This window comes from Vipera berus (assembly GCF_964194415.1).
Source record: "Vipera berus genome assembly, chromosome: Z".
Lineage (NCBI taxonomy): Eukaryota > Metazoa > Chordata > Lepidosauria > Squamata > Viperidae > Vipera > Vipera berus.
Genome location: NC_138205.1, coordinates 57,529,471 through 57,556,773, shown reverse-complemented (window position 1 = coordinate 57,556,773; position 27,303 = coordinate 57,529,471). Strand labels below are relative to the sequence as shown.

At 39.0% G+C, this 27,303-nt stretch overlaps 1 protein-coding gene across 8 annotated transcripts in view; it reads left to right on the top strand.

Moving 5' to 3' along the window:
• Positions 1 to 26,772, top strand: part of BRD9 (bromodomain containing 9) — a 122,863-nt gene extending 96,091 nt beyond the window's left edge. For 4 of the 8 annotated variants that reach the window (XM_081343164.1, XM_081343163.1, XM_081343162.1 and 1 more), the window contains 7 exons: positions 3,562 to 3,694; positions 3,893 to 4,004; positions 8,122 to 8,160; positions 8,523 to 8,594; positions 11,138 to 11,240; positions 13,192 to 13,359; positions 26,104 to 26,772. In XM_081343164.1, coding sequence (XP_081199290.1) covers positions 3,562 to 3,694; positions 3,893 to 4,004; positions 8,122 to 8,160; positions 8,523 to 8,594; positions 11,138 to 11,240; positions 13,192 to 13,359; positions 26,104 to 26,201 — 725 coding nt within the window. In that variant the 3' untranslated portion in view covers positions 26,202 to 26,772. Of the gene's footprint in view, positions 1 to 3,561; positions 3,695 to 3,892; positions 4,005 to 8,121; positions 8,161 to 8,522; positions 8,595 to 11,137; positions 11,241 to 12,549; positions 12,573 to 13,191; positions 13,360 to 26,103 lie in introns of those variants that run through there. The other 4 variants (XM_081343169.1, XM_081343166.1, XM_081343167.1 and 1 more) reach the window with 3 other exon arrangements.
• Positions 26,773 to 27,303: the final 531 nt, after the last annotated feature.

Here is a 27,303-nt window from a genome sequence, read left to right as displayed (position 1 = left end):
GGGAGGAACAGGCTTCGGCTCAACCCCAACAAGACTGAATGGCTGTACGTGCCGGCATCTTGGCAAACTCAGATTATCCCATCTCTTACTATGGGAGGTGAGTTATTACCCCCCCGTAGATAGGGCCCGCAACTTGGGAGTCCTCCTAGACTCACAGCTTTCTTTAGAAGATCATATAGTAACTGTGACTAGGGGGGCCTTCGCCCAGGTTCGCCTGGTGCGCCAGTTGCGGCCCTATCTAGACCGGGATGCCTTGCGTACAGTCACTCATGCGCTCGTGACCTCTCGGTTAGACTACTGCAACGCTCTCTACATGGGGCTGCCCTTGAGGACCACTCGGAGGCTCCAACTGGTGCAGAATGCAGCCGCGAGAGTCGTGTTGGGGGTCTCCCGATACTCCCATGTTACACCTCTGCTCTGCGAGCTGCATTGGCTTCCAGTTGTCTTCCGGGTGAGATTCAAGGTGCTGGTAATGACCTTTAAAGCCCTACATGGCATGGGTCCGGAGTACCTTAGGGAGCACCTGCTGCCGGCATCAACCTCCCTCCGCCCAGTGCGCTCCCACAGAGAGGGCCTCCTCAGGGTGCCACCGGTCAGAGAGTGCCGACTGATGGCCCCCAGGGGGAGGGTGTGGGGGCGCCGGATCTGTGGAACCGTTTACCGGTTGCGCTCCGGATGGCCCCCGACCTTCGCTCCTTCCGATGTGATCTAAAGACCTATTTGTTTGAACAAGCCGGCCTGGTCTGATGGGTTTTGGGATTTTTATCATGTAATTTATCTGTTTTATTGGGCATTATGGTTTAATCTCTTCTTAATTTTTGTATTTCTGTATTTTAGTATTTATTGCCCTGTTCACCGCCCTGAGTCCTTCAGGAGAAGGGCGGTATACAAATTAAATTAAATTAAATTTAAATAAATAAATAAATAAATAAATAATAAAATGAAAAAGAGGAAAAGAGGGAATTAATATTTTTACCATCTCCAAAGACTTTATCATTTTTAAAGTTTATAAAATTGGAGTTGGGAGGCCCTAGTGAGCAGCAAGAGAACAATCTCCAGGGAAATAGCTTTTTTGGAATGTTGAGGTTATTGCCATAGGCATCACACAGCTGAACAAGTTAGGAGTTCTGCAATTTAGAATGCTGTTTCCAAATTAAGAACCCCAGCAATGGTGGTTAGAATTCTTGGTAGAATATTGCTCAACTAGACCATTAGAGAGTAGAGAGATGAAGTTTCTAACTTGTTTGACTCTTGTGGGATGGGGAATGAAGAGGACTAAGTGGGTTGGATAGGGTGAAAAAGTCAAGAAATATATCAGATGACATGATTTATGCCAGACAAGCTGAATATGTAGGAGGCCTATGAAACTGTTTCTGATAAAATGGAAGAGCAAAGAGTGGCTTTGGCCTTACTTTTTAGATAGAGCAGAATGTTGGAGAACAAACAGAGTAATCAGGGGCAGAAGAAGAAAAGAACAAAGCTACTGGCTATTTGTGTGAGTCACAGAATTGGAAAAGAGGAACTTCTCCCTGGAATGGGAAATCAGGGAACAAGTTCTTTTACTTCATTCTGACCCAGCTGGTTAAAAGCTGGGGATGGCGAGTAGGGGGTAAGGGGGAAAGGAATGTTTTTGGATATTGTAGGAAATTATAATAAATTTGATATAGCTGTCACATGAAAATTTGTAATATTGTGATTTGTTTGCACTTGGTAGGGATTATTATTCCACATAGTTGAAATGACCGGGAGTAACTGGGAGTCCATGGGAGTGGAATGACCTGGACATAACTGAGAGATAGAGTCAAAGTAAAGACAGAGAGGCAGTTAATGTTAGTAATGGGCAGATGTATTAATATTCTGGGAGATGATGGTAGGCCATTCCAAAAGAAAAGAGATTATAAACTTGATATCAATCTTTACTTCTGATCCTCCAATCAAGACAGCCAAACAAATTTCTGGGGTCACTGAACTCAGGCCTACACTTTTGTATACAGACCTGCTTGCAGTAAAATTAGCGGTATCCATTATTTAATGTTTAGTCATGGATGAGAGGCCCAATCTGGCATGTCAGTGAGACTTGGCTGATCAAAGAGCTGGGAATCTCTTGGACTGAAATCCAGCCAGACAATTTCCATATGTTGCATTAGTTCTGACCATGGAGCAGGGGCATGATATGGCATTGTATAGGGAAACTGGCTATTCTGAAGAGCTATAACCAGACGTGAGACCATATTGGTGAAGCTGGGCCAGAAAAAAAACCATGGATGTTGCTCTTATATCTTTCTCACAGATTGGTGACAGTATCCCATCCTGAGTTGTCCAGTCCCATTGTGGAATGGTTATGGATTCACCTAGACACTGTAATTTTATCCAGTGCTGTCTGGGGCCACAGATAACCTGGAAATTGATGGCTACCATGACAGCTGTAGGTTTATCCCAGATTATTGCCAAGACAAACCACATAAATGGCCATGCATTTGATCTGACCTTTACCATGGAGCAGATAAATACGATCTGATTCTTGGGAACATTTTATTAGCCCCTTGTTATGGAAAGATGTTGATATTAATTGAAGCTAACACCAATTAAGATGGTTCTTGCAAATGCATGATAGGTTCATAAGGCTTTTAGACAGCACTTGGGACCGAGCAATCTGCAAAGCATTTCTAGTACATATATTGTAAGTTTCTGAAACTCAGCAATCACTAGTCTGCCAGATAGCATTGATCCTGAATAATGTCTCCTTTCTTGTTGATCTTAACCAGCTCCTTGATTTTCTGAGAAAATGCTGTAGTAAAAAATTATTTGAAGTAACTCCAGATGAAAACATTCAATGAATATGATAAATGGATAAAGTTGGCAAAGAGGAATTTATCCACCCCTTTTGCATGTGTGAAATCTCAGCAGTGTCCTGAATCTTTTATAAAACAAAGAAGAATTCTGTGTAAATTGAAGTTATATAAACTATACGCATACATTTACTTACATTTGATTTTTAATTTATGATTGATTTCACTCGGGCTGAACAGATATAGCCAAAGGTACAGATGTGGTCAGGGGATATAAAATACCCATGTTTGATTATCAGGATTCTCAATATAAACAGCTGGGCAGGAAGGATAAACTTGGTTGAGAATTCACCACTTCCCTCCTTCTCCAGGCTGGCTGCTGTTTATTGCCTTGACTTTGATTTATAATGAGTGTCTTTAGACTGCCTGAGCTTTGCAGGATATCAAAGATCAAAGTCCTGCTGCAAGAAGATTCCACTGAAAATGTTGCAAAAGAATGGGATAACAAGAGAGAGGTTGGCATTAAAATAAGAGAGAACACTTTGTAGGATTGTTTATGAACAACGCTTAGATGATAACTTCAAAAGACACTAATGTTTTCTGTCTTATTCTTTCACCAGACTCTTTATTCTTTGGAAAAATTGCACAAATTGATTTATAATTTTAGGAGTCACACTATCACAGAACCCAAAGTATAACTAGTTATTTATTGTAATATATATATGAAGCCCAATATTTTTTGAATATTCTAAACACATTTTTTTATTTTCAGTTACATTTCTTTCAAGTGCTAATACAGTGGTTTCAATGCAAAACCACTCTATCTTTCATGATCTGAAAATGGATGAAATGGAACTGCTATATTCAGCATATGGGGATGAGACTGGGATTCAATGTGCTTTAAGGTAAGATTGTTGAACTGCAATACTGAACCCCTGATCTTATAACAGTGTTGACAATATACATGGCCTTAGCGTATGAAGGAACCCAATTCATTTAGAAGCTAATATAGATAAGAGAACAGTTTTAAAAATATCCAAGAAAGATAGTCAAAAGCAAAATGAATGCATCTAATATTTGTTTTACACTGGAATTTCTTTTAGTCTTCAAGAATTTGTGAAAGATTCTGGAAGCTATAGTAAAAAAATAGTAGATGACTTGCTGGATCAGATCACTGGTGGAGATCATTCCAAGTCTATTTATCAACTAAAACAGGTAAGTGTGCTCACCAGACTTTCCTATCAAAGCCTACTTTATAATAAAGAGTTGAAGTTGTTGAAATGTAATAGTTTATAGCTGAAATTATTCTTAACACCAGCTTTGTTATTAAAACAAATTATTCACATACGGTAATTTAAAATGGACTATAGCTGAATTACAACTAAAACCTCTAAATTCCTTTTTTAAGATCAAAAATTGTGACATAGTCACAAAAAGTATCCTTTTCACTACAAGATAGTTTAAAGGTCTAGGAGTTCTTCCTTTTTTAAAATAATGTGTATAGATAAAATTTTAGGGGGTACTATTCAGGTCATAGAAGATATCTACAGTGGATATAGAAACTCCGTCCCTGTTAAAATGCCAGCTTTTTGAGATGTAAAAAAAAATCAGACCAAGATAAATCACGTCAGATTTTTTTTTCACTTTTAATAGAACAGAACAGAATAACAGAGTTGGAAAGGACCTTGGAGGTCTTCTGATCCAACCTTCTACTCAAGCAGGAGACCTTATACCATTCCAGAAAAATAAGGGATAGACAGCCCCACCACCAGGTGGGTTTGTAACTGGCTGAGAAATTATACTGAATGTGTACTTCCTCAACAGAACTACATCCACATGGAGGGAGTAAGCAGTGGGGTATTCCAAAGTCCCATTTTGAGCCCAATACTCTTCAATATCTTCATAAATAATCTAGATGTGAGAATAGAAGGGGAACTCATCAAATACAGTGATACTAAGCTGGCAGGAAGAGTCAACACATCAGAAGACAAATTCAAAATACAAAAAGATCTTGTCAGAGTGGGCCTTATCTAACAAAATGAAATTTAGTGTAGATAAAAATAAGGTTCTACACTTAGGCAAGAAAAACCAACTGTATAGGTACAGGCTAGGTGAAACTTGGCTTAATGCCAGTAATTGTGTGAGAGAGCCAATAGTCTGCTGCAGCAACCAAAACAGCCAATGCAGTCCTAGGCTTTATTAATAGAGGGATAGAATCAAGATCACATGAAGTTCTAGAACTGCTTTACAAAGCTGTAGTAAGACCATACTTGGAATACTGCATCCAGTTCTGATCACCACAATATAAAAAAGATGTTGAGACTCTGGAAAGAGTACAGAGAAGAACAAAAACATGATTAGGGGACTGGAGGCTAAAACTATGAAGAACCATTACAGGAATTGAGTCTAGTCTAATGAAAAGAAGGACTAGGAGAAACATGATAGTGGTGTTCCAATATTTGAGAGGCTCCTACAAGGATGAGGTGGTCAAACTATTTTCCAAAGCATCAAAAGGCAAGACTAATCATGGAGAGGAGCAACCTAGAACTAAGGATAAATTTCCTAACAGTGAGAACAATCAACCAATGAAACAACTTGCCTTCAGAAGTTGTCAGTGCTCCATCACTTGGAGGCTTTCAAAAACACATAGGACAATCATCTGAAATGATATAGGGTCTCCTGTGGTAGCAGATGGTCGGACTTAAAAGACCTCCAAGGTCCCTTCCAACTCTGTTCTCTGTTCCAAGAAGCAGGGAATCACCAGTTTGGTCTAGTGGTTAAGGCACCAAGCTAGAAAGCAAGAGCCCATGAATTCAAGTCCTGCCTTAGCCATAAAAGCCAGCTTGGTGACCTTGGGCAGTCACTCTCTCAATCCAATCCACTTCACAAAGCTGTTGTTGTGGGGAAAATAGGAAGAGTAAGGTGTCCTGGATAGAAGGTAGGTGTGTGTTGTGTGTGTATGTAAATTAAATAAATAAGAGAATGTTCCAAGCCTTGTTTCATTTTTCTTCATTCTAACTGGTGTTAGAGAAACAGGTATAATACAAAGTCAAATTCAAAAGGATGAAAGCTCATTAATTAATGAAATGTAACAGCCCTATTAGTGCAGAACAGCCCCAGTTTGTTATAAAATCCAGTTGTCTTCAAGGAGCTGAAAAGAAAGATTAAAAATAAATTTTAAGCATACCAGTAGATTATAGAGAAGTTGAAAGGCTACCTATTTTAGAAATAAATATCTAGATCTTCATAGAGAGTCCTTTATCATAGGTAGGAGACTGCCAAGAATAATGGAGATCACTGCTGCAAATTGGAATATATTTTTGAATAAAGGAGGAAACAATATAAGTTGACTCATCATATAATTTTAAAGGGTACATTAAAAAACTAATTCCTAACATAATCAAATTTCCAGTTTTTGGAAAAAAGCTTTGCATATACTTAAGATCACAGGTCTATTGTAAATTTACATCTATATATGGCTATAATTCTATGAGAATCAGAATTGAGAAAAACAAAATATAAAATAAAAATGAAATATAATTTTAATAAAATTCATGTATTAAAAACTGTTGAAAGTAATACTTGAAAGTACCTTCAAAATAAACAGTACTAAAATGCTAAAACCATTATCATACATATCTATAAGTAGAACATAAGGTTAATTAAAACATTTTCATGAATGAAGGCAAATTATACATGTCCCAAGATAATGTTGCAGGATCCAGTCTGGGTCAGTCATTGGAACCAAAGGTTTAGACTTCTGAGCTTTCGGACTCATGGTGGCCCATCCTCTAGCACAAGTCCAAAACCTCTGTCCCAGTGACTGATCCAGATTGGATCCTGCAAGACATTTTCAATTTCAATATAAATCAAATTTGATTTTCTTACTGAATCAAATTATTGTAAATTACAGGTAGTCCTTGCTTAACCATTCATTCAGCAATCATTCAGCGTTATAACAGTGCTGAATTAGTGGCAGCCACAACCAGTTCTCGAAGCTTTGGCCATTCAGCATCCCTGTAGTCATGAATAAAAATTTAGATGCTTGGCAACTGGCCTGCATTTACAACTGCAGGTGTTCTTCAATTTGAGGGAACACCTGCTGCCGGCATCAAACGCCCTTCGCCCAGTGCGCTCCCACAGGGAGGGTCTGCTCAGGGTTCCGCCGGTAAGAGATTGCCGGTGGGTGACACCCAGGGATAGGGCCTTCTCAGTGGGAGCGCCTGCCCTCTGGAACCAGCTGCCGGTGGAGCTGAGGACTGCCCCCGACCTCCGATCATTCCGCCGGGGCCTGAAGACCTGGCTCTTTGAGCTCTCGGGCCCAGGCTGAGGAGAAAATTATTTTAACTGGGGTTTTTAAGAGTACAGGGTTGATTTAATATTTTTTAACTTGGTTTTTAACTTTTGTATGTTTGATTTTTAACTCCCTGTAAACCGCCCTGAGTCCTCAGGGAAAGGGCGGTATATAAATGCAATAAAACAAATAAATAAAATAAATTTCCCCCACCCATCTGTTCCCCCCCTTTGTCCTTTTGGCCACTCTGCACTCCACTGCCACCCCCCCTCAAGAGACCTTTCTCTTACTATTGGCCCAAAACCCAGTGTTGGGTGAGGATGCAGCCCTGGGATATGCACAGTGAATGCAGTAGGACGGCAAAGCCTTGTTTGCCGAAAGGAGCTTGCCAGTCCCAATTAGGAAGAGTCAGCAGGACAGAGCCAGCAAAGGTGGCAATAGGGCCAACAGTTCCCTGGGCAATTATCAGCCTTATACAGTGCTACCATCTCTATACTACCATGGCTCCTTTACCAACTCTATCCCTCTGCTTCCTTCCTTGATGGCCCAGCAAGCTCCCTTCGATATATGAAAGTCTGCTACCTTGTTGTTCTTACTGAACATGTCCTAGAACCATGCCCTTAGCCAACCCCTGGATCCTAGGCCAGCAGAGGAAGGAAGAAGAAGTGAAGGTTAAAAGAGAATGGCAGGGGTAGGTCACAGAGTGCTGGGTGAACAAAAGGGTGGAGACAGGAGGAAATGGAAGGGAGTTGATGTGGAGCGAAGCACAATAGTACTGTGGAGCCTTGTTTGCTGAATGGAGCTTGCCAGGCCCAAAGTAGCTGTTCATACAAGGACAAGAGAAATGCGAGCTCTTTGTTTAACTACTGCAACCAAGATGACCAGAACTACTTTCACTAAGTGGAGCATGATGTTTTGCCCAATAACTGCTTTGCTTAATGATAGAAATTCCAGCCCCAATTAGTTGTTAAGTAAAGACTAATTATCCAAAAAACAGCAAGATTATTTTTAATTTATTTTTACTATTATAATTTTCAGAGAAGAAACATTCCAATGAAGCCACCAGATGATCTCAAAGTAAGTTGCATTAAATCTCTAAACCTCCCCTTCTTGTAAAAAAATATACTTTTTCTTTACTGTAAATGGTTCTGAAAATATAAAGGAAAGATTTATTTATGTAATAAATGAAGATAATAGTTTATTATTCTAAAATTGTTTACTCCAATATTCCTCATCTTTATAACACTTTTAAATTTTACTCTTATTTTAGGAGAAAAGAATGTCATACTTTTTCCATGATTTTTCCTATTAAATTATTTGAAAGCCTTTAAATAAAAAACATAGTATTTCCCTGCTGTAACTCTAGTGATGCAAAAATGATAATTCCATAAGGAAAATGATTATAAAGTATAAATTAGCTTTAAATGTGATGTTTTTAGATTCCGTCAGTCCTCATAAAAGAAGAACATAAGTTAAGTAATACTTGCCCAGATGACTCCAAGCAAAATATGGTAATATTTCTTTTTAAGTTTAATTCTCTCTTAATTTGTTATTTCAAATAGTTGGTTCTTACATTTCCTACCTCCTTTTAAATTTCCCTCTTCTTTCTTTTTTAAGATTACAGGCCTTATTCTTTGTCATTCCCTCTCTCCCTCCCTCCCTCTCTCTTTCAGACACACACATACACACACACACAGATCCAGGTCAAGAATACAGATAGTCCTTAACTTACAACTGTTCGTTTGGTCACTTTCAAAGTTACAAGACCAGAAAAAATGACTTATGACCATTTTTCACACTTATGACTTCCGTAGCATCTCCATAATCATGTGATTTACATTTGGATGGTTGACAACTGGTTCATATTTATAAGAGTTGCAGTATCCCAGGATCATGTAATCACGTTTTGCAACCTTCTGATAAGCAAGGTCATTGGGGAAGCCAGATTCACTTAACAACTTAACTAACAATTGCAGTGATTCACTTAACAAATATGGCAATAAAAGTTGTTAAGAGGGACAAAACTCACAATAAATTTCTCACTTAGCAACATAAATTCTGGGGTCAATTGAGGTCATAAATCAAGGACTATCTGTACAGAGTTATTAAAGGGAAAGAGTTCAGGGTGCAATGGATAGAGATTCCAGTAAGGATTGCTTGCTAGCAATGACTTTAAAATAGAGTCTCACCATATGCAACCAGTCACCAATGGAAATGTTCTTGCCTTACAAGAGCCAAGCAAACCTCCTTCACTCAGCCCCCTATGCCTTAAAGCTAGAAGAAATCCAGAATCAGACCCCTTTTCTTCTACTGCATTTAACTACTTCACACACTCTGCAGCCAAATCACCCCAGGAGTCATAAGCCCCTTTTTCCTAAGGGATGATAAGGAAAGTGCTATCCTAACATTATAAGGGAGGGTATTCCATAATATTAGAAAAGCCACAAAAAAGACCTGTTTCTGCAACATAGAAGCAGATCCTTCCTCCAAAAAAGTACAGTACACAGGATAGGCAGACTATCGTCAGGAAAGAGAATTCTGCAAATACTGAGAGCTTAAATCATAAACAGCTTAATAAGATAATGACAACCACTTTGGAATTTACCTGGAAACAAGTGCAGCCTTTGCAGTACAGATGTTATTCTACTGAAATGATACTGGTCAGTCAACAATCAGGCATTTTTTATTTTGGAACAATTATAATTTTGGAAATATCTTCTAAGGGGCCTCAGTGCATGGTCCGTGGACTGGCATTTGTCCACCACATGCCAGCAACTAGGTCACGCAAACAAGCAAAGCTCTATCCACGGAATGCAGGCAACATGCAAAACTATGTCTCCCCCGGTCTGTAGAAAAACCTTTCTCCACAGAACTGGTACCTGGTGCCCAAATGTTTGGGGGCCACTGTTTTCGGGCAGCCCCATGTAAAACATATTACCGTGATCCAGCCATAATGTGATGAAGCTGTTTGTGACTATTGACAGAACTTCTCATTCCAATATCAGTCATACCTAGCATACCAACCTAACTCAGTCAAAGGTATCCCAATCATAGCCCCTACCTGTTGCTCTACTGCTAAGTCTAGAATTTACAGATCATGTGACTGATCTAGGTTTATAGAACCCCATTTTAAGCCACAGTTGGAACCAGCCTAGAGCCAAATGCTTTTCTGGATAAGTGATCAATCTTTCTTTTAATTTTTTTATTTTAATTCCATTTATATCCCGCCCTTCTCCGAAGACTCAGGGCGGCTTACAAACTTAGCAGTAGCCTTCATTCTCTGTATATGCCTGCTTATTAGGGCTTTCACACACCCCCAAGCGGCATTATTACAAAGTCAGCTTAATTGCCCCCAACAATCTGGGTCCTCATTTTACCTACCTCGGAAGGATGGAAGGCTGAGTCAACCTTGAGCCTGGTGGGACTCGAACCTGCACTAATTGCAGGCAGCTGGTGTTACTTAAGGAGGCATTAGCCCACTGCTCCACCAAGGCTCTTTCTTGCTGGGATTTAATCTGAACTATTTCTATCATCCAGTCCTACTGAGCATCCACACAGAGGTAAGAATCTATACACCATCTCCTGCTAAGTCAGTAAAGCTGGTTATTACTGACTTATTGATGACACCAGTTTCATGTAGATGTTAAATAAAACTTTAAATAGTAATTTTAAAACTATTCAGATACAATACTCCAGCGTTTCAGAAATGACTTTAAATTAACTAATGGATGAGTGTATATTGAGTGCCTGTCAGTATGTATGTTACTGCATATACTAATTGGTTTATGAGATGGTACAAGAGTATGCTGGCTCACAAAGTAGTCCTGAATTAGACATAGCTTGCACATAATAGTTCAAATAGACTTGGAGTAAAACTCAGCTTTGTTTGCACATAAGTATGCTGTCCACAATATGCTCAAACTAATCAGTTTTATATGACTTATATGTACAAGGAATGTTGTATGTGACAGGCCCAATAAATATGATAATTATATCTATGTCTATTAAAATTTTGTGGACACCTTGATTGACCAAATTTTCTTTCTTTTTTCAGATTGGAGAAGCCATTGGAGATAATAGTAGTTCTGTTTTGGACTTTTTATCTATGAAAACTTATTCAGATATGTCACTTGATATATCCATGTTGAGTTCATTAGGTAGGTTTTCTTATGCAGTAGTTCAGCACTGAAGGTAAAAATAACTATATATATTATTTGTTCCATTAGTCCACTAAATTGCTTGGGAATTGCTGGGTTTTGATCAAACTTTATAATATATACTTTGTTCCTTTTAGTGCTTTACTATGAAAATCATGGGTTCTGCTCTAAATGGCAGCACCTGGAGGGAGACAGAATTATAAAAACAATGTAGTATCTGCGTATTAGCATATGCTCAGCTTCTTTGCAGTTATAACGTTGTGTGAATATGTGTGTGTGTGTATATATGTGGGTATAAATATGTATGTATGTATATGTATGTAAGTATTTGCATATATACATATACACACTGCGTGACTGTGTGTATATACTTACATATACAGTGTGTACACACAGACACACACACACACACACACACATATATATATAAATGGGAGGGAGGGAGGGAGCATTCTGAGAAAAACAGCATCTTCTACAGATGCCCATAGCTTCATGTCACTTGTCAGTTATTTAAACCAGTCCTTATCCTGTTTAAGGTGCTAATTCAAGCAGACTATGGCTGTGCTCCCAATGCTAAAATATGCTTACTCAATTTATTCCCTCTAAACCAGGGCTTTTCAACCAGTGGTACGGGTACCACCTATGGTACATTGGCACCTGGCAGGTGGTACGCGACCATCCTAGAAAAGTGGTAGCGGGGGAAAGGAATGAGCTGAACCAATGGTAGCACTGCACAAGCCTGAGTGAGAGATGGCTGGACCTGCAGGGTTGTCAGGGCTCAGAAGAAGTGCCAGGATCAGCGCTTCTTTGGGGCTGTCAGAACTCAGCGGAAGCCCCAGGATCAGCGCCAGGCTCCAGCTGGAACTCGGCGCTGATCCCAGTGCTTTTGCTGAGCCCAGAAGAAGCACCAATCAGCTGGAATGTTGCAGCATCTCCAGGGTCTTGTGATTTACATTCAGATGCTTAGCAACTGATTCATATTTATGATGGTCACAGTGTCCCAGGGTCATGTGAAGTAACCAAAACCTGCTGCAACCACCCAGTGGAGGGGTGGAAATAAAAACCAAACACCCCCTCACCCCACCCCCACTGTCAATCCTCAATAGAAATGCTCACAACAATGAAAACTTTGGACAGGAGGAAGAGCGCCGCCGGGTGGGCAGGCAGGTGTCTTGCTCAGCTGTGGCTTGGGGGGCACTTTTTTCAGTGTCATTGTAACTTCAAACAGTCACCAAGCGAACTGTTGTAAGTCGAGGACTACCTGTACTTCATCACTTTTTTTCCTTTTTTTTTTTTTTTGGTCATCCAGGTTTTTGACACCTTGCTAGGTGACTTGTGGTACTCAGATGTTGCGATATCCTAAAAGTGGTACAATGGGTGAAAAGGTTGAAAAGCCCTGCTCTAAACTGCTCGGAAGATTCCTCAATTCTAGCACTCCTTTTCTCTGAAAAGAATGTGTAAATCAAGTCATAAGATAAGAAAACATATTAAGGAGAATCTTGCATTTTTAGCAGCCACATAATATAGTATCTGACAGGATTTCATCTGGAAGCATTATTGTGCAAAATTAGGAGGTTTAAAACATTTCGCTTTTTTAAAAAAAAATAGTTTAATTTGGATTCTGCTCAGACCATCAACAGGTCATCATGTATATTATGGTAATCATAGGTACCAAGTTGCTGATTCCCAATTTTATATAGTCTTTAAAAATTTTATGTAGTCCTCATATTATGTATAAATAAGGAAATCAGAAATGCTCTATTTAAAATAATTGTTTTAAAATCAGGAAGGATAAGAAGCTGGGTCAGCACCCAGGGAAGTTTCATATGCAACCTAGTCCCTATTAGCCTTATTCTTACATTTTATTCGGCATATATTACTTTTATCTATCTTTATATAAGACTGATGGACTAACAAATATTCCTGATTTTGTACTCAAATTTATTGACAGGTAAAGTAAAGAAAGAACTTGATCATGATGACAATCATTTACACTTCGATGAAACAACTAAATTATTACAGGACCTTCATGAGGTACAGACTGACAGAATAGGATCCAGGCCTTCCTCCAACCTTAGTTCCCTCTCAAATACTTCTGAAAGGGATCAACATCATCTAGGTAAATGTGTACTAAACTCTTTTTATTTTCATTAAAAGTTGTTTGTAACATTATGAGAGTATCAAGTATATTCATGTTATCTAAGTAAACCTGTCTTTTTATCATCTAGCATCTAGTAAACTAGTTTTCTCTTCCCATTCCCATACTACCTTCTTTATCTCGTGGATATTTTTATCATAAATGTATATCAGAAATCTTTCATATGGCAGAATATAAATACTAAATTCTAAATAAATACAGACTGAGAAATGTGTCCAAAATGCAGCATTATTATGTATTTATTTAAAATATAGATTTCCAAATAGATATTTTAAATTTATAAATATTCAAACAAAATTATTGGCAATATAGAGAATCATAAAATATGTTATAAAAGTTATATTTTACAGTAAAAGAGTTTATTAACCTTGGAGTTCAGTATTCACAGATAATTTATTCCATCATTCCAGAACACTACAGAAAACTTTCTGTTCACTCTTAATAGGAGAAAGTAAACGTAGATTAGATGAATGGAATGGTAAATTTAATTATGAGGCAGAACCTTTTAACAGAAGAAATGTTGTGGTGATCTTAATGTGACCTGCCTGCTAAATCTCTGAGAGCATTTGTTTGTATAAAATTTGAAATGATAGATCAGGACTTCTCCAGTCGCCTTTCAATCAGACCTATATAGAAACAACATAGCGTCGGGGCATTTATTGTTATATGTCTGACTAGAGGAATCTTGGTCTGCCACTTTCTGTAGCAATCATGTCATATCAGACCAGCAGCACAAACCAAAATGGCCATGAAAAAAGTTGAAATAAGGGACATACTTATAGGCAGAGCAGCTAAAAGCTGTCATTAGGAACTGGTTAGATTTTAGCACTGCTATTACATTATCACAATTGCCACTGAAAGGTTGTGTCAGGAGAAAATACCAGATCAGAAAAACCCAAAGTTAGCTGACCTCATTATATGCTGGAGATGAGAGGAAAGCTGTAGTATGTAGACATGTCCTTAAAAATTATATTTGCTGAGCTAAAATTTGGTCAATTATGAATAAATTTCAAAAATCTTGTCATTGTAAAACCGCATTATGAATTAGTAATGGTATATCTAATTTCTTCTTTCTCTGATAAACAGTTATACTATATTGTTTAGACTGCAATAAATAATTAATAAATGCTTATGATTTATTATATTACAATTACCTAATATTAAAATTATTAATTTAAAGCCAATAATTCTAGATGCAAATGTCTATCACTTCAATTACCAAAATAACACTAGGTGGATTACACATTAAGATTGAAATAACCATAAAATTATAAAATAGAAAACAAAAGTAATTTATAGTCATACGTTATGGAGGATAACCAACATTAAACACTTATAGCAATTAAGATTTAATTATCAAAGAGTAGGCCATGTATCCTATTGCAAGGTCTTCTGGAACAACTAGGTTTTCACAGCTTTATGAAAGCCCTGCAAAAAGGTTCAGGAATATTGTATTCCACAGGGCAATGGAAAAGTTGTACTTCCTAGGTCGGATAGGATTGTAGTGCTTTACAGCCTGACTTTGTATTCACCAACTCTGGTTGGACAGAGACAGCAGAAGAAATATAGTAACTGATATAGTAAAAGATAGTAAAAGTTAGTAACTGTAAGAATACTCTCCCATTCAAGAAAAGAATGCAACCAGCACCTCAGATTTTTTTTTTATTGAAAAGTTTTACAGTACATTTTATCTTTAACAATCCCCCCTCCCCCCACCCCTACCTAAACCTAACCCTCCCTATCCCTCCCCCCCATTCCCCCTCCCCCCCCGACTTCCCAGAGCTAAGTACAAGGTATAAAAACAAAGAACAATCATAAACATCCATATGCTAAAAACAATAAACTATTAATTCTATCGCCCTCTAGCTCATACTGTATAAGATGACTACAAGCAATACTAATGTTACATATAAAAAGAGAAAAAAAAAGAAAAAAGAAAAGAAAACTTATTCAAATGCTAAATGAAACTTTTTAGTCCCATATTTGTTCTGAATATAATCAATCCACTTTTTCCACTCCATAATATAACGTTCTTGCGAATGATCTTTCTTTCTTTTATTGAAAAGTTTTAGAGTACATTTTATCTTTAACAATCCCCCCTCCCCCCACCCCTACCTAACCCTCCCTATCCCTCCCCCCCATTCCCCCTCCCCCCCCCCGACTTCCCAGAGCTAAGTACAAGGTATAAAAACAAAAAACAATCATAAACATCCATATGCTAAAAACAATAAACTATTAATTCTATCGCCCTCTAGCTCATATAAAATGACTACAAGCAATACTAACGTTACATAAAAAAAGGAAAAAAGAAAAGAAAACTTATTCAAATGCTAAATGAAACTTTTTAGTCCCATATTTGTTCTGAATATAATCAATCCACTTTTTCCACTCCATAATATAACGTTCTTGCGAATGATCTTTCTTTTTTTTATTGAAAAGTTTTAGAGTACATTTTATCTTTAACAATCCCCCCACCCCTACCTAACCCTCCCTATCCCTCCCCCCCATTCCCCCTCCCCCCCCCGACTTCCCAGAGCTAAGTACAAGGTATAAAAACAAAAAACAATCATAAACATCCATATGCTAAAAACAATAAACTATTAATTCTATCGCCCTCTAGCTCATATAAAATGACTACAAGCAATACTAACGTTACATAAAAAAAGGAAAAAAGAAAAGAAAACTTATTCAAATGCTAAGTGAAACTTTTTAGTCCCATATTTGTTCTGAATATAATCAATCCACTTTTTCCACTCCATAATATAACGTTCTTGCGAATGATCTTTCAAGTAAGCCGAGATCTTTGCCATTTCCACCAGGTCAGAAACCTTTAGAGTCCATTCTTCTATAGTCGGCAGTTCCTCCTTTTTCCAAAATTGACCTATTAAGAGTCTTGCTGCTGTAATTAAATTCAACATCAACTTAATGTCCACAACAGTAGCATCTGTAATTATGCCCAGCAAAAACAATTGCGGACAAAACTTTATCCTTTGCTTAAAGATCTTTTGCATATTCCACCAAATTTTTATCCAAAAAGCCTTAACCTTTTTGCAGGTCCACCATATATGAAAATACGTTGCATCTTCACCACCACATCTCCAACATTTAGGTTGATAATTCGGATACATACCGGTACTTGCAAGCTTTTTAGGATCTAAATGCCATCTATAAAACATTTTATAAAAGTTCTCTCTTAGGTTTTGGGCTTGCGTAAATTTTACGTTCCTCACCCAGATCTTTTCCCACGTGTCCATTGTAATAACTTCTTGAATATTCTGGGCCCATTTTATCATACAGTCTTCAACAAGTTCTGTTTCTGAGTCAATTTCTATCAATGCAAGATAAATCCGTTTAATATGTGCTGGACCCTGATTTCTAATTTGCTTTATCAAATTTTCATCAGTCATTGAGAAACCAATTTTCTGGTCTTCTTTCCACCTGGCACGTAATTGAGTATATTGGAACCAAGTTTGAACGATCTTCTCATCTCGCAAGAGATTGTACGGCTTCAAACACCAGACGTTCCTTTCCAAACTTAAGATCTCCTTATACGTAGTCACATCATGTTTGAAGCCTACATTTATATTTTCTATTGCATGTTTCGGGATTGCCCACAACGGCATCTTGCAATCTAACTTATGTCTATACTTCTTCCAAACTCTCAACAATGCCTGTCTTAAGATATGCACTTTAAATACATTATCTACCTTCTTATCATACAACAAATATGCATGCCAGCCAAATAACAAGTCGTGGCCCTCAAGATTTAATAATCTCCCTTGTGTCAAATTAATCCAATCACTTATTCCTGACAACGCAGCAGCTTCATAATATAATTTAAGATTAGGCATTTTAAGACCACCTTTTTCAGGAGTATCCTGCATAATCTTAAGTTTAACTCGTGGCCTTTTCCCTGCCCACACAAATTTATTGATACCCCGTTGCCATTCTTCCAAATTAGAGTCTTTTTTAAGAATCGGTATCATTTGGAATAAAAATAAAAATTTAGGCAGGACATTCATTTTCACTGCTGCAATTCTTCCCAGTAAAGACAATTGCAATTTTTCCCAACTCTCCAATTCTTTTTGAATTTTTCCCCATAACTTTTCATAATTATTTTTATATAACTTTGCATTTGAGGGTGACAAATACACCCCCAAATATTTGACCCTTTTAACAATCTCAAATCCAGTTAATCCTTCTAAAAGGGCCTTTTGCGGTGTTGTCATATTTTTGGCCAGAATTTTTGTTTTTTGTACATTAACCTTAAATCCAGAAACCTTCCCATATTGCATTATTATCTCCATCAGGTCCACAACAGAGTTTTCTGGCTGAGTCACCGTAACAACCAGATCGTCTGCAAACGCCCTCAATCTATAATCCTGATCTCTAATTTGAATACCCTTAATTTTTTCCGAGTTCCGTATTTTTATCAATAATATCTCCAATGTTAAAACAAATAATAAAGGTGATAACGGACACCCTTGTCTTGTGCCCTTCTCAATATTGCATACTTCAGTCAGACTATTGTTAACTATTATTCGGGCAGTTTGTTTTTGATATAATGCCCTAATTGGTTGTAAAAATTTATCCCCAAAATTCATTTTATCTAAAACTTTCATCAAGAATTGCCAATTCAATTGATCAAAAGCTTTTTCAGCATCTAAAAAAATTAGCGCCGCAGGGATCTGGTTGTTCCTTTCCAAAAACTCCACCACATCAACTATATGCCTCACATTATTTTTCATTTGTCTACCACTAATAAACCCGGTTTGATCCCCATGAATCATCTGTTGCAAAACCCTCATCAATCTATTAGCTAACACCTTAGCAAATATCTTGTAGTCTGTATTTAAAAGTGATATTGGTCTGTAGTTTTTTACTTGAGTAGCATCTTGATCTTCCTTCGGAATCAAAGAAATAAAAGCAGTTCTCCAAGACGGAGGCACCTTTCCCCCCCTCTGAATTGTCTGAAACAATTCCCTTAATGGCTTTATCAGCTCCAATTGTAAATGTTTGTAGTAGACCGCAGTCAGACCATCCGTGCCTGGCGCTTTATCCAACTTCAATTCCTTAATTGCTCTAAAAATTTCTTCTTCTGTTATCAATTGATTAATCTCCTCCTTTTGTTCTTGTGTAAGAACCGGGATGCTAGCATTCTTCAAATATACATCAATATCTGTTTCATTAATCTTCTCCTTAACATATAGTTTAGAATAAAAATCCACAAAGGCTTCCTTGATAAGATCCTGTTGAAACACAACCTTTCCTTTGTATTCAATTTTATCTATATTAGAAGCCCTTTGTTTTTTCCTTAACCTGTAGGCTAACCACCTACCTGGTTTATTGGCATTGCAAAAAGTATTATGCCTAGCAAACCGTAAGTTAGTTGCCACCTGATCGGCCATCAACTTATCAAATTGTCCTCTTAGCAGTTTAATGACCTCCTTAATCTTCGCATCCGATGGATTCAAAATTAGGGCCTTTTCTTTTTCCCTAATTTCATTCTCCAGTTCTTTCCTTCTAACTTCCAAATTACGTCTATATTTATTGTTCATATATATTAACACCCCTCTCATATAAGCTTTGCTAGCATCCCGAACCATGTCCATAGAGGTATCCTTGTTCATATTAATTTCAAAAAAATCCTTCATCTGCTTTTTACATTCTTCCACATTTCTCTGATTTCTAAACAAATTCTCATTTACGCACCAGGAGCGCCTATCTCTATTGTCCTTGTTAATCTCCAACCAAACTGGACTATGGTCTGATACAGTTCTTGCACAAATCTTTACCTTCTTAGTCCTAGAAAAAAGGTCATTAGTCAGTAGTATAAAATCAATCCTAGAAAAAGATTGATGTCTATCAGAAAAAAAAGTATAATCCTTTTCATGTAAGTGTGTATCTCGCCAAATGTCTCGCAATTCCAGGTCATCCTTCATTTCAAAAAAAGATTTAGGCAGTTTAGCATGACTCGGGGCACGCTTGAAGAAGCCAGCTTTATCCAGCTGTACATCTAGGACACCATTCCAATCTCCCATAAAAATAAAAGATTTATAATCCAACTGGGTAATCTTTGTATGTAGTAAACTAAAAAAATCAGTTTGTTGTTGATTAGGAGCATACAGTCCAACTAAAAGCATTTTTTTGCCTTCTAACAGCAGATCTATCATAACATATCTTCCTTGCTTGTCTACTTCAATTAGTTCCGCTGTCAGAGTACTCTTAACATAAATAACCACTCCATTTTTCTTGTTCGTTGCAGAGGCAATAAATTGCGTGCCCAGCCTTGAGTTCAACAAATACTTTTGGTCCATGACCCTAATATGCGTTTCTTGCAAACAAATAACATCAGTCTTAAATTGTTTTAAATATTGAAAAACTTTCTTTCTCTTCTGTGGTGAATTTAATCCATTAACATTCCAGGTTAAGAACTTAGTCGCCATTCTTGGCGTCCCGAAGCTTCTGGAGCACGTCTGCCAGGACCCCTTTAACTTCCTTAGGCCGCGCCCCTCCCACAGTTTCACTGTAAGTACGCTTTGGAGGTTCCATGACTTTCTGCTGATCTTGTTCTTGCTCTTGTCTCACTCGTCTTGAAGCGGCACGAGTCATCCTCTGCTCTCCAGCAGCTGCCAATGAAACTGTAATTTGATCCCCTCCAGCACCATTCTCCTCTGTCTGTGTTCCATCAGCATCTTGAGGCTTTCCCTCGCCATATCCCTTTTCAGCTTCCAGAAGTGATAGAGGGGTTGCTTTTAAAACTTTGCTGTAAAAATCACGTGCCTGGGTCACTGTAACCAGACGGTGTCTTTTACCTTCGTGCATCACCACCATGCCCACTGGGATCTCCCATCTAAACTTGATGTCACATTTCTTAAGTTCCTGTGCTAGGAAGGCAAAATCTTTCCTTCTCCTTAAAATCTTTGGAGGAATCTCTTTTAAAACCAGAACTTCTTGCTCAGCAACCACAAACTTAGTATCATAAGCAACTTGAATAACTTCATCCCTAATTGCTCTCTTTGTAAAGTAAACCACCACATCTCTAGGTAACTTCCTCTGCCTTGCAATCCATGAGTTCACACGAAAGATTTTATCTATACTTCCGTCAATTTCAGCTGCTGATTGGCCCAGTACCACTTCCAAAGCCTCGGAGATCAGCTGCTTTAAGTCTTCTTTAGGATTCTCTTTTAAGCCCCTGATTCTGATAGCAAACTCCATCTGATGGTACTGGACCAGACTCAAGTCTCCATCCATTTTATCCCTTATATTTTCATTCTCTAATACTTTTACTTCTAATATAGAGTTCTTTTGACTAAGATCCTCCACTTTTTCATCCAAGCTTTGCACACATACAGCCACACTTTCAATTGTAGACAAGATGTCTGCCCTCATTGCTCTAAACTTCTCTTCCAACTTCTCTTCCATCTTTTCCTCCAATTTCTCCTCCAGCTTTTCCATCATATCTGACATTAATTGTGTTTGCTTTTCAAAGGCATCCTGTAAATCCTTAAGAGTCAATGCTGGAGCAGGTGCGGGAGGGAGCAAAGCTTGCAACGAAGTTGTTGCACCGGGGAAGCCCCCGCACTCCGAAGAACTTTAGAGGCTTTCGTCGCCATCTTCCCCCACTTTCACTTGTTGCGCACTTTCACTTTTAATCCATAAAATCTGTTGAGCTAGAGAGTAAAGATAAAAGTCTACTTCACCTTGACCTCCTGTACCGCTCTGCCTGCGTCTTGATACTCAAGAGTCCTTCCTTCTGGCAGGAGTGGTTGCTAACGCTTGGCTCTGCTCCAAAAATCACGGAGCAGAGACGCTGCGCAGCCCGGAGCAAACCCAGGCTTCGGGGGGGCTCGATCCTTCAGCCGCCCAAATTTAAAGCTCAGGCGGCCCCGGAGAGCTCAACCCCTACCTGGGGCCTCACCCCCTCCTCTTCTCTCGGGGAGGGGGCTTCCGAATCACCTAAACAGCTGATCGGCGCTGTTTTCGATGATTCAAACAAAGCTGCGGAGCGGACAGCCCGGAGACGGCTGTCTTCAGCGTCGCGTCGCCACCGGAAGTCGGTCAGATTTATTTATTTATTAAGTTTCTGTGCTTCCCATTTCACAGTTCTAGGTTACTCTGGGCAGATTTATGCAAAAGCCCTTCTGGGCCATAGCTGCCACCTGATTATTGAATCTAGGAGGATTCCCAAACTGTATCAGTTCTACTTGGAGAAATGTGATTCTGCCAAGAAGTAAAGGGTTCAATATAAAGTTGGGTATTATTTGTATACTGATGATACCTGACCCCATGCATAAGGATAGTCTTGTCTAGTGGCTTCATGTTGATGTTGAATAGGAGTGGGGAGAGGATGAAGCTAGGTGGGATTCTGTATAGTAGAGGTCTTGGATTAGATGTCACTTCACCTACCAATACCAAGTGATAACAGCTCTAGAGGAAGGGTGAGAAACATAGACAATACCTATCATTCCCAACCCTTAGAGATTATCATATTGTCCAGTAGGATGCTATGGTTGATTTTATTGAATGCCACTGGAAAGTCAGGCAGAACCAATAGGGTCACAATGCCCATCCCATTCTCACTACGCATAAGCACAGTCTCTGGCTGAACCCAGATCAGTCTGAAAAGGATTCTGATAAGTCACTCTCTTCAGGCCCCTCTAACATTGCCATAACTTCATCAGTTTCTCCCAAAAGTACATGATGCAACAATGAACAGGAGACATACCATTGTTTTCTTTTAAGACTGGTGGGATAGCCCTCTAACTTGAGGATGAATTTACCATTTGAATCCAGCCAGTAATTAACTCCTGGGATTCCTTGGTCAAGGAATACCAGGAAGTATTTCCTGGTATACTAACTTTACGAAGGACCTTGTCCACTTTCTCAAGACTCATGTGTTCAAACTCTTCTAGATAAATAGGGCAAACTCTCTCCCCAGTCAGTTCCACAGGAGCTGTCCAGTCATCTTCAACTCTAAACCAATTGGGACGATTATATCCTCACAAAATGTGGTTTTTCTCACAGCAGTCCTTAGTGCATTTGGGTCAATATAAAAGGGGGGGGAAACGACATTGCCTAGGTGTATACTATAGGCCGCTCAACCAAACAGTCAGCTAACTAAGATATGTAGGAAGCACATCACAATAGTAATGGGGGACTTTAATTATCAACTGGAAACTCTGCATCAAGTGGAAAATCAAACAGATTCCTGACAAGCCTAGCAGACAACTTTATCTCCCAGAAAGTAGAGAAGGGAACTAGGGGATTTGGATCTAATCCTCAATAACAGAGATGAAATGATAGAAGGTGCTGAAGCCACAGGAAACTTGGGGGAAGTGATCATGCAATATTGGAATTCAACATTCTGGAAGCACAAGCAATAGAACACAGTCAAACTAGAGTCTTGGACTTTAAAAGAGCTAATTTCAATAAACTTAGAGAGAGCTTGGGAAGGATTCCATGGATGGAAATCCTAAAGGGGAAAACAACTCAAGGAGCTTGGGAAATTTTAAAAAGTGAGATAATAAAAGCCCAGTCTAGCACAATACCAACAAAGAAGAAAAATAATAGCTCTCAAAAGAAACCAGCATGGCTGTATAAAGAACTGTCTGATAAATTGAAAGATAAAAAGGACAAGTATAAAAAGTGGAAAGAGGGGCACATAACTAAAGCAGAATATCAGCAAATAGCCGTGCCTGCAAAGATGACGTGAGAAAAGCTAAGGCTCAAAATGAACTAAGGCAGTGGTGGCAAACCTATGGCACCAGAGGTGGCACTCAGAGCCCTCTCTATGGGCACCCACGCCATGCCTCGGAGGTGACAACTGTCCCTCTTCAACCAGCCGCCTGCTAACTTGCTGAGGTCCTATGGGGCCGGATGCATCCCAGCATGGCTGGTTTCCCTCCCCCCACCATCCCTCCTTGCCTTGCATGCTCTCCTTTTCCCAGGCACAGCCCACTGCATCGCCTCCTCAGCTGTCGGCCAGCCATCTAGCTCAGAGGTGGCTTCTTTGAACTGCTGGCAATGGGCTGCGGAGCCCCAGAGTGTGCCGATCGAGGGGCAGGCAGGCTGTGGCTACTGACAGACACCGTCAGCCCCCATGTGCTCGCTGGCTTCTGTGTGTGGGGACCAATGGTGTCAGGCAGCAGCCGCCCCAGCACTTGCCTTGCCCCATGGCAATGGCACCCCTGCCCTGCCCTGCCTTGCCTCACCCCGCAGGACAAGCCTCCTGCCTACCGCTCGACCTGGCAGAGACCTGGAGCTCCCCCAACCCTGTCCACCCCCCACAGGTGTCCCTCTCCATGAGCAACATTGAGGTGACCACGCCCACCTTCACCACACCCACCCAATTTGCCATGCCCACCTAGTAGGCCACACCCACCTGGCACCCAGCGATAAATAAGTGGGTTTTGGGTTGCAGTTTGGGCACTTGGTCTCTAAAAGGTTCGCCATCACTGAACTAAGGCTTGCGACCAAAGTCAAAAATAACAAAAAAAGCTTCTCTCAACATGTAAAAAACAAGAAAAAAGTTAAGGAAATGATTAGTCCATTAGTGGGGGAAAGTGGCAAGAAGGTGACAAGCAACAGGGAGAAAGCAGAACTATCGTTTTTTGCATCCCTTTTTTTACACAAAGGGAAAAAACAGTCCAACCTATCAAAAACAGTGCCATAAAAAACAGAATAGAAACACAAGATAGGCAAGAAAATGGTAAGTGAGCACTTGTCCAACCTAGACGAGTTCAAATCACCAGGACCAGATGGATTACACCCCAAGGTTCTCAAGGAACTGGCAGGTGTGATCTCAGAACCACTGAAATATATTTTTCAAAGATCCTGGAGCACTGGGGAACTACCAGAAGACTGGAAAAGAGCTGATGTAGTTCCCATCTTCAAAAAAGGGAAAAATAAATCCAGGAAACTACAGACCTATCAGCTTGACCTCAATACCTGGGAAGATTCTGGAAAAGATAATCAAACAATGAATCAGTGAGCACTTAGATGCAAACAAAGTCACTACTAAAAGCCAACATGGGTTTGTCAAAAACAGATCATGCCAGACAAATCTTATTGCATTCTTTGACCCAGTGACAAAATTAGTGGATCAGAGGAATGCTGTGGATATAATTTATTTGGACTTCAGTAAGGCATTTGATAAAGTAGATCACAACCTTGCTACTTGATAAGATAGAAAATCTGGCTTAGATAGCATCACCACCAGATGGATTCGCAGCTGGCTGACAGGCCGTACTCAGCGTGTGGTCCTCAACGGAACTGCATCTACATGGAAGGAAGTGTGTAGTGGGGTGCCCCAGGGCTCTGTTCTAGGCCCAGTGCTCTTCAACATCTTCATCAATGATTTTGACGAGGGGATAGATGGGGAACTCCGCAAATTTGCTGATGACACTAAGCTGGCAGGAATAGCCAATACTCCAGAAGATAGGCTTAAGATACAGGAGGATCTGGACAGACTGGGCGCTATCTAACAAAATGAAATTCAATGGTGAAAAAAGTAAGGTTCTACATATAGCAGGAAAAAACAAATGCACAGGTATAGCATAGGTAGTACCTTGCTCAATAGTAGTGACTGTGAGAGGGATCTTGGAGTCCTAGTGGACATCACTTAAATATGAGCCAGCAGTGTGCTGCAGCTGCCAAAAAAGCCAACACAGTGCTAGGCTGCATTAACAGAGGGATAGAATCAAGATCATGTGAAGTATTAATATCGCTTTACAATGCCTTGGTAAGGCCACACTTGGAATACTGCATCCAGTTTTGGTCACCACAATGTAAAAAAGATGTGGAGACTCTAGAAAGAGTACAGAGAAGATGATTAGGGGACTGGAGGCTAAAATATATAAGGAACGGTTGCTGGAATTGGGTATGTGTAGTTTAATTAAGAGAAGGGTGAGGGGTGACATGATAGCAGTGTTCCAATACCTCAGGGGCTGCCACAAAGAAGAGGGAGTCAAGCTATTCTCCTGAAGGCAGGACAAGAAGCAACGGATGGAAACTAGTCAAGGAGAGAAGCAATCTAGAACTAAGGATAAACTTCCTGATAGAACAATTAACCAGTGGAACAAACTGCCTCCAGAAGTGGTGAATGCTCCAACACTGGAAGTTTTTAAGAAGAGACTGGATAGCCATTTGTCTGAAATGGTATAGGGTTTCCTGCCTGAGCAGGGGGTTGGACTAGATGACCTCCAAGGTCCCTTCCAACTTTTTTTATTATTATTATTTTGTTGTTGTTGTTGTTGTTGTTGTTATTATTATTATTATTATTATTATTATTATTATTATTATTATTATTATTATTATTATTATTATTATTATTATTATTATTATTATTATGTTCTTTAAGTGATCTGCAGTCTCTGATAATTTTTTGTAGCCCTCGGAGCTTTCTTTAACTTTAAAAGGAATCTGAAATATAGAAAAGCTGGAATGTAACATGAATAGTAAGATTTACACAGCTTTAAAAAAGAATTATCTTGGTATTCCAAAGAATAAACAATTAAAAGAAATCCAGTTTGTAGCCTTCTCTATACTGTTAAATTTGGCAACAATTTTTGACTATTAATAAAATTGGCATTATAATTTGGATCATATTCATTTAAAAATTGTGATAGACGTTTGAAAAGTGAAACTTTCAAAATGTCTCATAATTAATATTGATTTAATTATTTTTGTCCGTGTTTTACACAGGAAGCCCATCTCACCTAAGTATAGGAGAACAGCAAGATATGGTCCATGACCCCTATGAATTTCTTCAATCTCCAGAATCTACAAATGTCAATAATTAATCTCAATTATACTGTACGTATTAACTGTACAACAGTTAATACAATCCCATGAAACAGTATGCATTTCAACCCTAGCCTCCAAATAAGAATTAATGTTTAGTAACATGTATACATTTTACTTGGATAAAAAAATGTCATGGTATTTGTACCATCAGAAATAATATTTTAGAAATATGTGCAGTGGACTTGAAGGAGTTACAAATTATGTACTTAAAAAACTTGTTTATAAAAATGGCTAACTAGCTGTTTATCATGCTTTTGATTGTTACACATACTTGGTGTATAACTATGGCTATATAGAAAATTTGCTAGATGAATTTTATTTCATTTGTAATACAAGTTTTAGAAATAGGATAGTTTTTGAATTTTCCCTCCTGTCAGTTTTTCATTGCCAAGATGGCTTGATGAAAAGAAAGTTATTGACTGTTCATTGGGAATGAAAAATGAAAAAGTACTCTTTAGAACTTTTTAAAATTAAGTATTTGAAATTTGATATTGAATGATTTTTAAACATTATGTGGAAACCAGAATAATACATTCATTTACAATTTTGCAAATATGAATAAATGTGTACGTGTTCTGAAATTTCCTGTTCATAATTTGTCAGCTAGTTCATAATTTGTCATCTTGAATTAATTATGATGTTCTATATATGCATCAGTTTAAGATTGCAGTTTTAAGATTCCTATAGCAGGGGTCTCAAACCTGTGACCCAAGAGCTGCATGCAGGTTGCTGAATTATTTTGTATAGCCTACATTAACTCAAAATGAAGCTCAGCTTCTCCACCCTTTTTTTGTCTCTGAAGGGGGTCTATGATGACTCACTGCAGCCAGGTGGGCATGACTCGGTAGGCATGGCCATCTGAGTACCGCCAGGTGGGTGTGGGTGAGTGGGCATGGCCGGATCGATGCGAAAAATTAGGTGCAGTGCACTCGGGGCAGATGATGGGGTGGGTGGGTAGACGTGGCCAGGTGGACGCAAGCACGTCAATGTGGCGGGCTAGGGGGTGCCAGGTAGGCGTGGCCAGGTAGGCGCAGAACAAGTTGCCGCAGGTGGAAAGACCAAAAATCGCCCAGAGACGTGCTGGCAAACAAGAAGCAG